Source organism: Myxocyprinus asiaticus, chromosome 43, assembly GCF_019703515.2.
Source record: "Myxocyprinus asiaticus isolate MX2 ecotype Aquarium Trade chromosome 43, UBuf_Myxa_2, whole genome shotgun sequence".
NCBI classification, from domain to species: Eukaryota; Metazoa; Chordata; class Actinopteri; order Cypriniformes; family Catostomidae; genus Myxocyprinus; species Myxocyprinus asiaticus.
This window is the reverse complement of record NC_059386.1, coordinates 37,658,138-37,673,526: the sequence shown is the minus strand read 5'-3', so window position 1 is coordinate 37,673,526 and position 15,389 is coordinate 37,658,138. Positions and strand designations below refer to the sequence as shown.

General features: G+C 38.2%; 1 protein-coding gene across 1 annotated transcript; it reads left to right on the top strand.

Moving 5' to 3' along the window:
- The first annotated feature begins 2,096 nt into the window (after positions 1–2,096).
- LOC127433879 (protein C-ets-2-like) lies at positions 2,097–14,300 on the top strand. Its single transcript, XM_051686188.1, has 10 exons — positions 2,097–2,276; positions 2,718–2,771; positions 3,373–3,484; positions 6,538–6,657; positions 8,776–8,976; positions 9,063–9,137; positions 10,344–10,550; positions 10,725–10,988; positions 11,083–11,201; positions 12,815–14,300. The coding sequence occupies exons 2-10, from the start codon at positions 2,724–2,726 to the stop codon at positions 13,028–13,030; spliced, it is 1,362 nt and encodes a 453-aa protein (XP_051542148.1). The 5' UTR covers positions 2,097–2,276; positions 2,718–2,723; the 3' UTR covers positions 13,031–14,300.
- Positions 14,301–15,389: the final 1,089 nt, after the last annotated feature.

Here is a 15,389-nt window from a genome sequence, read left to right as displayed (position 1 = left end):
CAATATTTTTTCAGTATTTATTTATCTTAGTTAATAAACATTTATGAAATATTATTGCTCATTTTTAATTCAAGTTAGTTCACAATGTATTCACTAATATTAAAGGGATAGTTCACCCAAAAATAAAAATTCTCTCATCATTTACTCACCTTCATGCCAGATTTTTAGAAGAATATCTCAGCTCTGTAGGTCCATACAATGCAAGTGAATGGAGACCAGAACTTTGAAACTCCAAAAGCACATAAAGGCAGCATAAAAGTAATCCATAAGACTCCAGTGGTTTAATCCATGTCTTCAGAAGTGATATGATAAGTGTGGTTGAGAAACAGATCAATGTTTAAGTCAATTTTTGCTACAAATTCTTCTCCTGCCCAGTAGGGGGCGATATGCATAAAGAATGTAAATGATCAAAAACAAAAAAGTGAAAGTTAAATTGGAGATGGACTAGGCAAGGAGAATTTATAGTAAAAATTGATTAAAATTGGTGTGTTTCTCACCCACACCTATCATATCACTTCTGAAGACATGGATTAAACCACTGGAGTCTTATGGATTACTTTTATGCTGCCTTTATGTGCTTTTTGGAGCTTCAAAAGTCTGGTCACCATTCACTTGCATTGTATGGACCTGTAATGTTATTTCCCACATGGGATTTACAATAACACTTATTAATAAGTGTGGAGTGGTGGTGGCATAGTGGACTGAAGCACTGAACTTGATGGTTCAATCACCACAGCCACCACCATTGTGTCTTTGAGCAAGGCACTTAACTCCAGATTGCTCCGGGGGGATTGTCCCTGTAATAAGGGCACTGTAAGTCGCTTTGGATAAAAGCGTCTGCCAAATATGTAAATTTAATAATGTCTGTCTGTCTGTCTATCTATCTATCTGGAAGAGCATAGATATTCAACAGTTAGTTTGTCTAACTGTGGACAACAGTCCACAATTAGACAAACTGTCTATAAATGGAGATGATTTAGTACTATAGGTACTCTCACTAGAAGTGGCCGTCCAGTCAAGATGACTGAAAGGGCACACCGCAGAATGCTCAGTGAGGTAAAAAAGATCCCCAGAGCGACAGATAAAGACTTGGAGGAATCATTGTAACTGGTTAACATCTCTGTTCATGAGTCTACTATACAGAAAACATTAAACAGGTATGGTGTTCATGGCAGGACATCATGAAAGAAGCCGCTGCTTTCCAACAAAAACATTTCTGCGCATCTGAAGTTTCCCAAAGACCACCATGACACTCCACAACGCTACTGGGAAAATCTATCTATCCACAAATGTAGAAATGACTAATAATAAAAATTACTTTGAATATCTGACAGTCATCCACACACTAAATGTTCAGAATTTTTGAATCTGTGTTTTTCAGTAGACTTCATTCAGACAGACAGTGAGTTCAGTAAGTTCTGTGGTGGTGGTTATATATCAATAATTCAAGCTTTTCGTTTTTATGTACACGGTTTATCTGTAAAATATAAAACAGTAAAGATTACATTATTGAATGTCTTGTCTAATTCCACAGTCAGATATGTGTGAACTAGCCTGCATGTGAATCAAACAGTGTTTATTCTCTTGAGCACATTTGGTTTGATGTTGGCATTTGTTCAAGAGCACATCTTTAATTGCGTAAAAAGGGCGGGAGTGTGTGTGCCAGTTTGTGCAGGATCAAGGCGGTTTGTGAAGTAACTCTTTAAAGATCCTCTTTTTGATTTTTTTTATGTCTTCAGGGTGTTTCCCTACTTGTCTCAGCATTATAAACACGGAATATCCTCCTGTTATATTACTCGCATCATAAAACTCACTGAAACACACCTGAACAGTGTGTGTGGAGTGAATCTTTAGTCACACTGTTCAAACTTCTGTGTTTATTTATCAGTGTACTGTGTGTATGTACCTAGAAGCTTTACATACGTGTATTTATATGAACAACTTTGTCAACATTGTTTAAAGGTTGTTATAAACATAAAGATTATTATTCCAGTAGGCTCCGTGAGTTGACTGTCTCGTGCGCGCGCGTTGCTCTGTTGTTTCATTGGCTCCTCCCACCAGCGTCATCATCAGTGAGTGCGCGCGCTCAACACACATATAAACTCTGGAGATTCACTGACGCGCGCACACATACAACTGAACACAGCAGAGACGACACGACTGACATTGGTCAATAATAATATATCGGTGCTGATATTGGATCTATCAGGTTACAGAGGAATCACAAACTGAATCACATCGGATTATTTTAATCGATTCCTGTTCGGATTCACCAGGTTAGTAGCACTATAACAATCAATATGAGAATATTTTCAGTATGCATCGGATCTACAGGCATCGGTTTGCGTTATTTTGACGCGTGATGAGCTGAACTGTAATTGCATTAAAGATGTGATGACGGTACAGTTAATTATATAATCCAGTAATATATGTCGGTGTAATCGCTTTGAAAGAGGGAATTACATTCTCTATTGATCACTCATCAGTGAGTCATGATTCAGATTCATTCATGATTCACTTATGATCGAACACAGCTGGGAAGAATCACATCTGTAGATCTTTCTGGTGTTTTTACACATAAATCTGCTTAAGAAAATATACACTTTTATACACAGTTTATTTATGTTTGTTAATTGGTTGTAGAGCTTGTCTTTATAATTGATATTAAGATATTTAGATGTAATAATAAAGCTTAATTATTTTCTTATTGTTTTCAGATCTAAATGTGTGACATGGAGCCTGTTTTATCTGGATACAGAAACACATTAAAGGTGAGAGTTGTGTGTGTCAGCACATTTACTATGTGATGGCTGCTTTTGTATTTTTTATTTTTGGAAGGTTATAAAAAATTGCATTTAAAATAGTTCCTCATGTTCAGTTTGTTTTGGGTTGATGTGACTAATAAATATTAAATGTTGAAAGTACAGATAGAAAGTGTTAAATTAATCTCATGGATTCTAAAGAGACTTTTAATGAGTAAAGATGTAAAACTCTGAATTATCTGACAGTCAGAAACATTATAATGTAGAGCTTTATATTGGCAGAAAGTGAGTTTTGTCAGTGCTGGTTAATCTCGTATGTAGATCAGATCTGCGCTCTGATTGGACAAGAGCTGCGCACACTGGCACGGAACAGGAAGACCAAATATGGTTGTTCGTTCCATTTGATGGATTGACCTCTCAGGGGCACATAAAGAGCTTGAGTGATGATGTCATATGGGAGGTCGTGGCCTCTGGGTTTTCCCTCACAGAATCAAAGTGCAATTAGTGTGTGTTTATGAATTTAACGAGGGTTATATCATATTACTGTTATCAGCTGAGATTATTACTATAATTTCCTGCCTCATTAAAGCGGTATGTTTTATGTTCTCAGCGTCAGGTGGCGTTCGAGATGTTTGAAGACCCCATGTCTCTGTTCTCTGGGTTTTATCCTGTGCTAGAAGAGGAGCAAGAGGTCCCATCTGGTCTGGACTTTCTCTTACAGGGTAAACAAAACCGCTATAAACCCCCGAACAAACAAGACTGCCATAAACCCCTGAGCAAACAAACAAGACCGCCATAAACCCCCGAACAAACAAACAAGATTGCCATAAACCCCCGAACAAACAAACAAGACCGCCATAAACCCCTGAACAAACAAGACCACCATAAACTCCCGAACAAACAAGACTGCCATAAACCCCTGAACAAACAAACAAGACCACCATAAACCCCCGAACAAACAAGACTGCCATAAACCCCCTGAACAAACAAACAAGACTGCCATAAACCCCCTGAACAAACAAGACCGCCATAAACCCCTGAACAAACAAACAAGACTGCCATAAACCCCCTGAACAAACAAGACCGCCATAAACCCCCGAACAAACAAACAAGACTGCCATAAACCTCCTGAACAAACAAGACCACCATAAATCCCCAAACAAACAAACAAGACTGCCATAAACCCCGAACAAACAAACAAGACCGCCATAAACCCCGAACAAACAAACAAGACCGCCATAAACCCCTGAACAAACAAACAAGACCGCCATAAACCCCCGAACAAACAAGACCACCATAAACCCCCAAACAAACAAACAAGACTACCATAAACCCTGAATAAACAAGACCACCATAAACCCCCAAACAAACAAACAAGACCTCCATAAACCCTGAACAAACGACCACCATAAACCCCGAACAAACAAACAAGACCGGCATAAACCCCAAACAAACAAGACCACTATAAACCCTTGAACAAACACTTGGACACACAAACTCATTCTTGATTACTGTTACTTTTTATTAGAATAATAGTGAACTCATCAAAACTATGAAAATGCAATCATGTAGATTAAATTATTTTTTTTTTTAAACAAAAACTATTTTAGACAGACGAAGGCCCTAAGAGGACAGGACAGGAATAAATAGTTTTGCGTTCCCTCGCAATAAATTTACCATGGTTTTACTACAGTAACCATATTTTACCCTTGATGTTCGTAGTGAAACCATAGTGATAATACTAGAAAACGAAAACTATGGTAATAAAAATCATAATTTTGTGGGTATTATGGTTTTACTATACAAATAGTTTAACTATTGTTTTACTATAGTAATATTGTGGTAACACTGTAGAATAAGGTTCCATTTGTTAACATTAGTAAACAACATTAGTTAACATGATCTAACAATGAATAATACTTTTACAGCATTTATTAATTTTGGTTAATGATAATTTCAACATATGATTTTTAAAATCAAAAGTTGTATATGTTTACATTAGTCATTGCACCGTCAAATAACATTAACAATGAAAAATGTTTTTATTAACAAAGATGAATAAATACCATTAAAAATATTTTGTTCATTGTTAGTTAATCATATCTAATGCATTAACTAATGTTAATAAATGTAAACTTATAATAAAGAGCTGCCAATACTGTACATTGTAGTAACCATAGTTTTGGGTGGAAAACATGTTTTTTCTTTAGTAATATTGTAGTAACCATGATTGTTTTAGGCTAACCATTTTTTGTTGTTGTTGTTGTTGTTTTTATTTATTTATTTATTGATGGAAACCATGGTTTTACTATATTAATATTGTAGTAACTATGAAAAGTATACTGTATCTTTATAGTAACCATGGTTTTACTATAGATTAACCATAGTTAATCTTGTGGTTACTATAGTTTTATTACAAATGCCATAGAGTTAGGGTGGGTTAGGATGCAAAACTATTGCGAGGGAACACAAACTTATTGTGAGGGAACGCAAAACTATAACTATTGCGAGGGAACGCAAGACTATTGTGAGGGAACGCAAAACTATTGCGAGGGAACGCAAAAATATAACTATTGCGAGGGAACGCAAAACTATAACTATTGCGAGGGAACGCAAAACTATTGCGAGGGAACACAAAACTATTGCGAGGGAACACAAAACTATAACTATTGCGAGGTAACGCAAAACTATTGCGAGGGAACACAAAACTATTGCGAGGGAACGCAAAACTATAACTATTGTGAGGGAACGCAAAACTATTGCGAGGGAACACAAAACTATTGTGAGGGAACACAAAACTATAACTATTGTGAGGGAACGCAAAACTATAACTATTGTGAGGGAACGCAAAACTATTGCGAGGGAACACAAAACTATTGCGAGGGAACGCAAAACTATAACTATTGTGAGGGAACGCAAAACTATTGCGAGGGAACACAAAACTATTGCGAGGGAACACAAAACTATTGCGAGGAAACACAAACTATAACTATTGTGAGGGAACGCAAAACTATTGCGAGGGAACACAAAACTATTGCGAGGGAACGCAAAACTATAACTATTGTGAGGGAACGCAAAACTATTGCGAGGGAACACAAAACTATTGCGAGGAAACACAAACTATAACTATTGTGAGGGAACGCAAAACTATTGCGAGGGAACGCAAAACTATTGCGAGGGAACACAAAACTATTGCGAGGGAACGCAAAACTATTGCGAGGGAACGCAAAACTATTGCGAGGAAACACAAACTATAACTATTGTGAGGGAACGCAAAACTATTGCGAGGGAACGCAAAACTATTGCGAGGGAACGCAAAACTATTGCGAGGGAATGTAAAACTATTGCGAGGAAACACAAACTATAACTATTGTGAGGGAACGCAAACTATTGCGAGTAAATGCCAAACTATTTCAGAAAAGAAGTTCCGCCCTGTCCTCTGAGGGGCTCTGTACATGAGGTGCATCACGAGATGCATTTTAAACAGTATTATATATATATGCTGGGCACTTTATTACTGCTTTTCCTTCTCAATTTGCCTCAAAATATATTTACAAATCATAACATTTACATTAAAATGTTAAAGTAAAAAAGAAAAATCATACATAAGCATTAACAAAATTAATGTCAAGCTTTAAAGCATTATCGTTTAGATTAAAAGGCTTTTAAGATCATGAGAAAGTGTGTCCAAACGTTTCACTGATAGTGTACATTATTACAGACCTACATAGTGCTATAACATTAACTTAAATTGATGATTGTGTGTGTGTTTTAGATGTGGCGGTGTGTTCGGTGCCTCTGTTGACACCCTGCAGTAAAGCGGTGATGAGTCAGGCGTTGAAGGACAGCTTTAATGGCTTCTCTAAAGTCCAGCGCATCTGTGGCATCTCTAACAGTGAGTCTCCTGAACACACATGAGCTGTGGATGAGTGTTTTACAGAAGCGATTCTGTCGACCACAATGTGTTTTGTGTGGGGAATTATTGGCTGCCGAGAACAGGAAACCATTGAAATTCAATTTAGTCCAATAAACACATTTGGTGCTGTGTTGTGCCGCCACTCCATGTCTAATTGTAAAATCAGATGAGAAGCACTGCTGTAGTGAACAGAGAGTATTTACATGTTTTAGATGTTTTTCAAAAGTTTAATTCATCACAGACTCTTATTCAATAAAATTTCACTACCATCATAATGTAAAGACTGCTTGTAATTGAGTAAATTCTAATTTCTTTGTATATATATATATATATACAGTGTTTATCTCGTCAGTGTAATTACTAACAGAAATGTTTGTTAAAGAAAGGTTTTTTTGATGAGGCGAAAAATATGCATCATGACGATAATCAAACAGTTTTAATAAAAATATACTGTTGATGAAAATAAGACCGAAAATACTGGAAGATATTAACAATGCACTAACACGGATTATTTATTTATGTGGTGCTATATTTATATGATGTCATATTACAAACATCTTCACAGACAATGAACTTAGAATGTGTATCTGGACCAAAAAATCATATCTCGGTATTTGTAGGCTGAATGGCGATACACAGTATATATCTCAGTATTTTCTACGAAGTGAGCTAAATGTTCAGTTGTAAGTCAAAGCCACGTGAGATGGTAAATGAAGCTTGCAGCGCGCTTTGTTTCGGGGCAGAAGACTTTTCGGGTTGCGAAGGCTTGGCGGCCGGGGTTGCAGCAGCAGCACGAAGTTTAACACACTCTTTGTACAGCAGTTTATGTTTGCTCCCTAAAAAAAATCCTACAATGCACTGTAAAAACCCGGGAGCATCGTTGCTCACTATGTTCCCTTACTGGAAACATCCTCGTGTCTTTTGAAGTCTCTCAAGTTATTAGATGACGAGTGCAAGTGTAAAACTATGAAGTCCAAGCATTATTGCGTGCAGAGGGAGTGTGGGGGCGGGGTTTGCGTGCAGACACAGAGGAAGAGTGGGGGCGGAGTTTGCGTGCAGACACAGGGAGTGTGGGGGCGGGGTCTGTGTGCAGACACAGAGGAAGAGTGGGGGCGGGGTTTGCGTGCAGACACAGGGAGAGTGGGGGCGTTGTTTGCGTGCAGACATAGAGGGAGAGAGGGGGCGGGGTTTGCGTGCAGACACAGAGGAAGAGTGGGGGCGGGGTTTGCGTGCAGACACAGAGGGAGTGTGGGGGCGGGGTCTGCGTGCAGACACAGAGGAAGAGTGGGGGCGGGGTTTGCGTGCAGACAGAGGAAGAGTGGGGGCGGGGTCTGTGTGCAGACACAGAGGAAGAGTGGGGGCGGGGTTTGCGTGCAGACACAGAGGAAGAGTGGGGGCGGGGTTTGCCTGCAGACACAGAGGAAGAGTGGGGGCGGGGTTTGCGTGCAGACAGAGGATCTTTAATATGATTATTACGTTTAAATAATTGTAAGTAGTTAAAACATTTTTTCAAAATATTTGATTTGTTATTTTGCATGTTTTCATCAACTAAAATGTTATTTTCATTGACTTAAATTAATGAATATGAAATTTGGACTAAATTTAAAGGACATTTTTGTTAATAAGCAAAAAATTACAAATAAAAAACTCAAAATTAACACTGATTACAAAAAAATAGAATTAAATGTAACATTTCAAATAAATATCAGTTCATTTTTATTATTTAGCACAATATTATTATACCTATTATTCCAAATCTAAATGACAAAATGTACTATTTCAGCTAAATTTCTTTTGAACTTTTATTAAGATTTAGATCTTATGTACAGTATATATTGTATCCCATTTTAGTCAGACTAAAATTAACTAAAATTTTAATAAGAAACTGAAAATTAGCACTGATTACAACAAATTAAAATCAAAAAGGGAACATTTCAGATAAATTTGTATTATAATTTTCATTATTATTTAGCACAATACATATTCCAAATCTAATTGACTAATTAAACTTAATTACTGTGAACTTTGGTGTAAAATGTATTGATGTATATTTAATGTATTTTTTGTAATGTTTTGAATATATTTCCTCTCCTGTAGATCCGTGTAAATGGTCGAAGCAGCAGGTTTTGCAGTGGTTGTACTGGGCGTCGGGTGAATTCAGTCTCACCAACATCAACTTCTTTAAGTTTGACATGAGTGGACAGGAGCTGTGTGACCTGGGAAAAGAGCGATTCCTGGATCTGGCTCCTGATTTCGTGGGTGATATTCTATGGGAGCATCTGGAGCAGATGATGAGAGGTGATGGAGAAATGACATGACTTTCTCAAATCTGTTTTGAGTGTCTCGTGATGCACCCGCTCATGTTCAATTCTGATCTTCTGCAGCTTGTCAAGACGATGAAGAGGCGAAGATCTCGAGTCGCCCGTCTGAAGTCAACTGGACGAGCAGCAGCTGTAACGGTAAGAGTTTGAAGTAAAGTGTTTTCTAGCAGCAGTAGAATCGTGTCTTTAGTTTTGTGTAAATGAAATACTCTATGGGCCTCATTCATGAAACACAAGCAGAATGAATTTTTGTGTAAGTCGTTCATGATATATTGATATACGAAAGTTTTCGTATTTTCAAAACATTGGTCGGTACGAACAAAATTTACACGGGCACGTGGAAATTGTGCATTAGACATTCAAACATGTTGTTCTTTTTTTATTTTTCTTAATGAATTTTTTTTATCCCCTTTTCTCCCAATTTGGAATGCCCAATTCCCACTACTTAGTAGGTCCTCGTGGTGGTGCGGTTACTCACCTCAATCCGGGTGGTGGAGGACAAGTCTCAGTTGCCTCCACTTCTGAGACCGTCAGTCCGTGCATCTTATCACGTGACTCGTTGTGCATGACACCGCGGAGACTCACAGCATGTGGAGGGTCACGCTACTCTCCACGATCCACACACAACTTACCACACGCCCCATTGAGAGCGAGAACCACTAATCAAACCACGAGGAGGTTACCCCATGTGACTCTACCCTCCCTAGCAACCAGGCCAATTTGGTTGCTTAGGAGACCTGGCTGGAGTCACTCAGCACACCCTGGATTCAAACTCGCAACTCCAGGTGTGATAGTCAGCGTCAATACTCGCTGAGATACTCAGACCCCCACGTGTTGTGTTCTTTAAAACAAACTGCCATGACTACATTTTGATAGAAGTGAAATAAAATAATGACATTTTTTTTTTTTTTTTATAATGAGTGAAATTTAAAGGTGGAGTGTGTAATTATAATCCAATACACTTCTTGTCAGATTCAGTGAATATCTCTTGGAGTCCGTTCTGCTGCGCACTGAAAACAAATCCGGTGTTTGTACACGGCCCTGGCTCTGTAAATGGGAAAATAAACAAAGTGGATCAGACTGAGCTACACAACATTGGCAATGGGCGTGCATGAATTTGGGGGGGCGGAGCTTCTGAAGGAGCACTGATCTGGGGAATACGAAGCGTTCGTGAATCCGGCGAAAAGTTTTCGGGAAGCTCCATTTTACGTGGAAATTACTCCCAATTCTCTCATAGATTTATGAAATGTTCATGAATGAGGCCCTATGAGGGCTGCTTTACTGTTGACACGACACTGAAATACTGTCATGATCACAGTGTTGATGGTGTGTTTTTGTGCGCAGGTGTGAGTTTGGAAGAATGTTCTCTGAAGGTTCCTGAGAGCCGCAGCAGTCTCCTACGAGAACTCTTTGAGTTGGATGAATCTGCCCTGATGTCGTCTGGTCAGGAGATCTCCATGTATCCCAAACCTGAACTGAGCACTGTCAGTGTCGGCTACATCACACAAGAGTTAACCAGCACTAAAGCTGCTCCACACCTCACTACAGCAGGTCTGTTCACAAACACTCATGTCAAACCACTAAACTAACATTTCACTTAAAAATAAACTTCCTAAGTTTACAACCTGGATTTCTCTACTTTGAACTGAAAATTGAGTTGAAACCTTGAAAACATATTTCTGCAATGTCATAGTGATTAAATGCTCTTGCCGTGTTTGTGTGCAGTGTCATCACGTGACCAGACGTCAGTGGAGAGCGTGGAGAACACTGATGGTTCTGAGTGTGTTCTGCGTTCGTGGGGAAGTCATTCCTCCCTCGCCGATGCTCAGCGGGTCCCGTCCTACGACAGCTTTGAAGAGGAGATCACTGTCAATCCACTGAGTCTCAGCAAACAGGGTTTGTCCTTCAAAGATTACGTTCAGGAGAGGAACGAGCCGCTGGAACACGGCAAACCCGTCATACCTGCAGCGGTGCTCGCGGGATTCACTGGTGCGTCTCCATAATACATAATAAACTCAACTTTTGTGTTGTTTCACTCTTAATTACTGAATGACAATGAATGTCTGTCATTGATGCTGAACAGGAAGTGGGCCGATTCAGCTGTGGCAGTTTCTCCTGGAGCTGTTGACTGATTCCACCTGTCAGAACATCATCAGCTGGACGGGAGACGGATGGGAGTTCAAACTCACCGACCCCGATGAGGTCATTATACTCTTTAATGATCACTGTAGATAAAGTTGTGATTGGAGCAGGTCATCTCGGTAACAAACAGCCCTGGGCAACTATTTCTAGTCATGCCAATACAGCTCATATCTACTAACATAAACTTGCAGACAAATCAGAAGTGTTTTGATAAATTATAAAAAAAAAAATTGCACGGTACATATTATTGCAATCAAAAATATAGTGAGTAATGTGAAATCTCATTACTAATATCATGTCTCCATGCTATGCAAACCTTTAGTCACTGTTGTGTTTGGATGTGTAATTAGTAGTGCTGTCAGTCGATTAACATTTTAAAATCGCGATTAATCACATCGGGGTTTTTTTTCCGGTTAATCGCGATTAATCGCAGATTTTGAAAGTGCTGAAATTTGACACTATATATACTTCTTTTCCCGTCAAAATGCATTTATTTCTTAGGAAAAAAAAACAAAACAATATGTAACAATATAATGCTTCATTAACATTTTCCAAGCAAAGCCTTCCACAGTATAAAGATAGAAATGCTCTAAAATAGCACCAATTCAAGTAACATTAAACATTTCTCAAAGTCTAAGTGGGAGTTTGATTAACTGAAAGAACTAGTTTCCCCACATAGGATGAGTATTCATTGCAATGGACATTAAATCTCTTAAACTCTCATCCTCCACAATATTAATCTGCCGGTAGACTGTGACTATCTGCTCTCCTACAGCAATCGTGAAGCTGCGTTCATGATTCACATCAGAGCGTCAACGTTTTAACTCCACATGAAAAGCGCTTGCAGACAAAAACGTCTCATTCTGCATCTTGGTGATAGTTAAGACTTGACGTGCTTCTGTGGTAATTAAAATGTGCATTACATAGGCTGCAAAGTACTTGATTTCTATCACAAATCTCATCTGAGCTTGTTTTGTACATCAAATTGCACTAAAAGCCCCTTTCTCCACCTCTGACAGGGAGGCGCTGTCAGAGATTCTTTTTATTTACTGAGATAACAATCTCCGCGGCTCTATCATAAGAGAGCGCGTAACAGTCAACTAGCGTTTCACGACAATACAACCCATAGAATGTCTATAGGACTGCCGCTTTATGCTGTTTTATGCTAAGCTTGTAGGTTCTGCTTGGTAAAAGGGCTCTGGCGCTGTGGTGTGTGTGTCAGTGTAATGACTCCGGGCGGACACGTTACAAAGTTTCCGCCCTTCACACCAGTGTTTATGCTGTATTAACGGTAAATGCGTTAATCGCGATTTAAGAAAAATTAGCGCGTTAAACTTTTTAAATTAATCGTTAATTCTGACAGCTCTAGTAATTGGTTCTTATGTACAGTTATTATGATTTATTTGTTTGGAGATGTTTTTGGACACTATGATAAATTATTTTTGTAATGTTATAACTTTTGATTGCTTTGTCATATCAACACAAAATGTTTCTGAGATACAGTTGACATGATTGGGAACAGAACAAAAGCAGTTTTTCAGAGCCACCTTATTTACACCCAGAGATATATAATGACAAATAAGAAAATATTGAGCCATATTGAGTGTTATGATATCTCAACGAGTGCTGCGTCATGACATTCACTCTAACGTCACTCCTCTTGTGTTCATCAGGTGGCGCGTCGCTGGGGAAAGAGAAAGAACAAGCCCAAAATGAACTACGAGAAGCTGAGTCGAGGACTGCGCTATTACTACGATAAAAATATCATCCACAAGACGTCCGGCAAGCGCTACGTGTATCGATTCGTCTGCGACCTGCAGAACCTGCTGGGATACACGGTGGAGGAGCTGCACAGTATGTTGGGAGTCCAGCCCGACACAGAGGACTGAAGCGTCGTCGTTACAGGGGGCGTTCAAGTCCCTCTCGAGTCACAGTCTTGTGTTTGTGGTGAACACATGATGACATCACTGTCAGACGCATCGAGCGCGTGTTTCTCATTGAAGAGCTGCTTGTGACTGTGTTTGGTCAACACAATGACCGATGTTACAAACCGTTTGAGCAGAATAATGGATTTCTGCTTCATAACTTAACACTGTGTTCTCTGAACGGAATCTTTGTACTAAAAACATGTACTAATGTTGATTATTAACTCACTGGCAGCAGATTGTGATGAAGTGATCTGAAATGAAAGCTTTAAACACAGAGTTGATTTATTTTCTGATGACAGAGATTGCCTTATACAAAAATGTTTTATGATATCTGTATACATGCCTTCAGAGATTTTCTGACCAATTTAAACGTGTCAACTCATTCAGTCTGAGAGAAATCAGATTAAGCGGATAAAACATTAGCTCGGTCTAGTGAAACTGGTTTGGCGCTTAAGGAGTTGATGTATAACTGCATGTCTGATTCGGTTGATTGATTTTAAACAGGATTTTCAACAAATGATGCATTTCAATGGAGAGCATGATTAAAAAATACTTATTTACATTGTTTAGAGAATTTAAACCCTTTCAAACCCTCCGTCCATTCCAATGGACATCACTTTTCTGCTGTTTTTGTCATTTGGTGCTACCCGAATCACAAAGAATTATTAAATTAAATTAAATGCTGCAAAGTGAAACTATGCTTTTTAAATGAAATATGTTCCTTTTTAAATAAAGCATGGCCGCACGTGACACAAGAATGACATATATCACCAGAAATGACTATTAAAACATTACCATAAACTGATTTATTATCATTAATGGCTGCATTTAGAGTAGAAATAAAACATCACCGCTGTGGGGATGAACACGTGAGAAACGAAATCAGTTTATTAACATGCGTAATTGAAATGCATGCTTTAATGTGTAAATGAATATTATTTATTGTTTTGTTTCTCACACAGATGGCATGTGTGATCCTGCAGGGTGACTCACATTCAGAAAGATTGTTTTATTGGCAATCAGTTCATCATTGTACATTTATAAACTTTTTCACTGTATAGATGTGTTTGACTGTCTCTTTATATTCCTACAATTTATACAGAACTCTTGATTGTTGATTATATTTGTAAGTGTTGTCATGTGTGATGCACAGATATTTCTATTTGATATTTTTATATATAACGGTTGCTCAGAGCAAGTGTTGAATAAAGAAGAATGATTTGAAAGCAACTGTAAGATTTGAAAAAGCATTTATTGATCCGTGTAAACGAGTCTTCAAGCCGTTCATGAGTGTCAGTGATTCGATAGAGTTTTATCAGTGCAGAAATAGATAATTAAACCTTTATTAGCTACAGTAAGTTGACACAGTTCACCAGTTTCATGTGCCAAACGTCCACTGATGACTGACCAGAATGATTTGTATCTTGTGTGAACGTGCTGAAGATCAGATCAACATGTTTCAGCAGTTTACTGATCGTGTTCAGACTCGTGTCTTTATGTAATGAACACACACACACACACACATGTATATGTTAACAATGAACAGTTTAATGTGTCATTGTGAAAACAAATAAATTCTCTTCATGTGATGTGTGGAGCTGTTGTCTCACATGTACAGTTTGAGTCTGTGTAAACTGATATTTGTGCTCTTAGATTAGTTTAAGAGGACCTGTTGTGTGTTTGTCATCAGAGTGACTTATTGAGGCTACACACACACACACACACACACACACACAGGTGCTTGTATTGCAGCTGAATCAACAGTCTGATAAACACTGAACTGATGCCCTCAATATATCCGTGTGTAAGCAGACATTTGTTGGATATGAAATGTTTGGTATGAATATGTTGCTCAACACTGAAGTGAAATAAAGCTGATGTAATCTCATTTACAGGAACATTCAGGAAATTAAAAAGGCATATTTTGAAAGTCTGAATGAAAGACAATGACACATTGTTCTGTCACTTGATGTCAAATGCTGCAGAATTTCACTTTAATTGCTGTAACTCAACACATACAGCAACACAAACTCACGCGACCGGTCTTACTCTCACCCACACACACACATCAACACCTGATGTGTGTCACAACTGCCGTAAACTTAAATCTATTTATCTAATGATAATATCTAAAGATATATATATATATATATATATATATATATATATACAGATCTGGAAAAAAACTAAGACCACTGTAAAATGATCCGTTTCTCTGGATTTACAATTTATAGGTATGTGTTTGAGTAAAATGAACATTTTTGTTTTATTCTATAAAGTACTGACAATATTTAGAGCATTTATTTGCAGAAAATGACAA

Excerpts from the sequence above, each read along its gene's own strand:
- LOC127433879 (XM_051686188.1), top strand. The coding sequence starts at position 2,724 with ATGTGTGACATGGAGCCTGTTTTATCTGGATACAGAAACACATTAAAG. Across the intron at positions 8,977-9,062 it reads TCTGGAGCAGATGATGAGAG|CTTGTCAAGACGATGAAGAG; the intron begins GTGATGGAGAAA and ends GATCTTCTGCAG. Across the intron at positions 10,551-10,724 it reads TCCACACCTCACTACAGCAG|TGTCATCACGTGACCAGACG; the intron begins GTCTGTTCACAA and ends GTTTGTGTGCAG.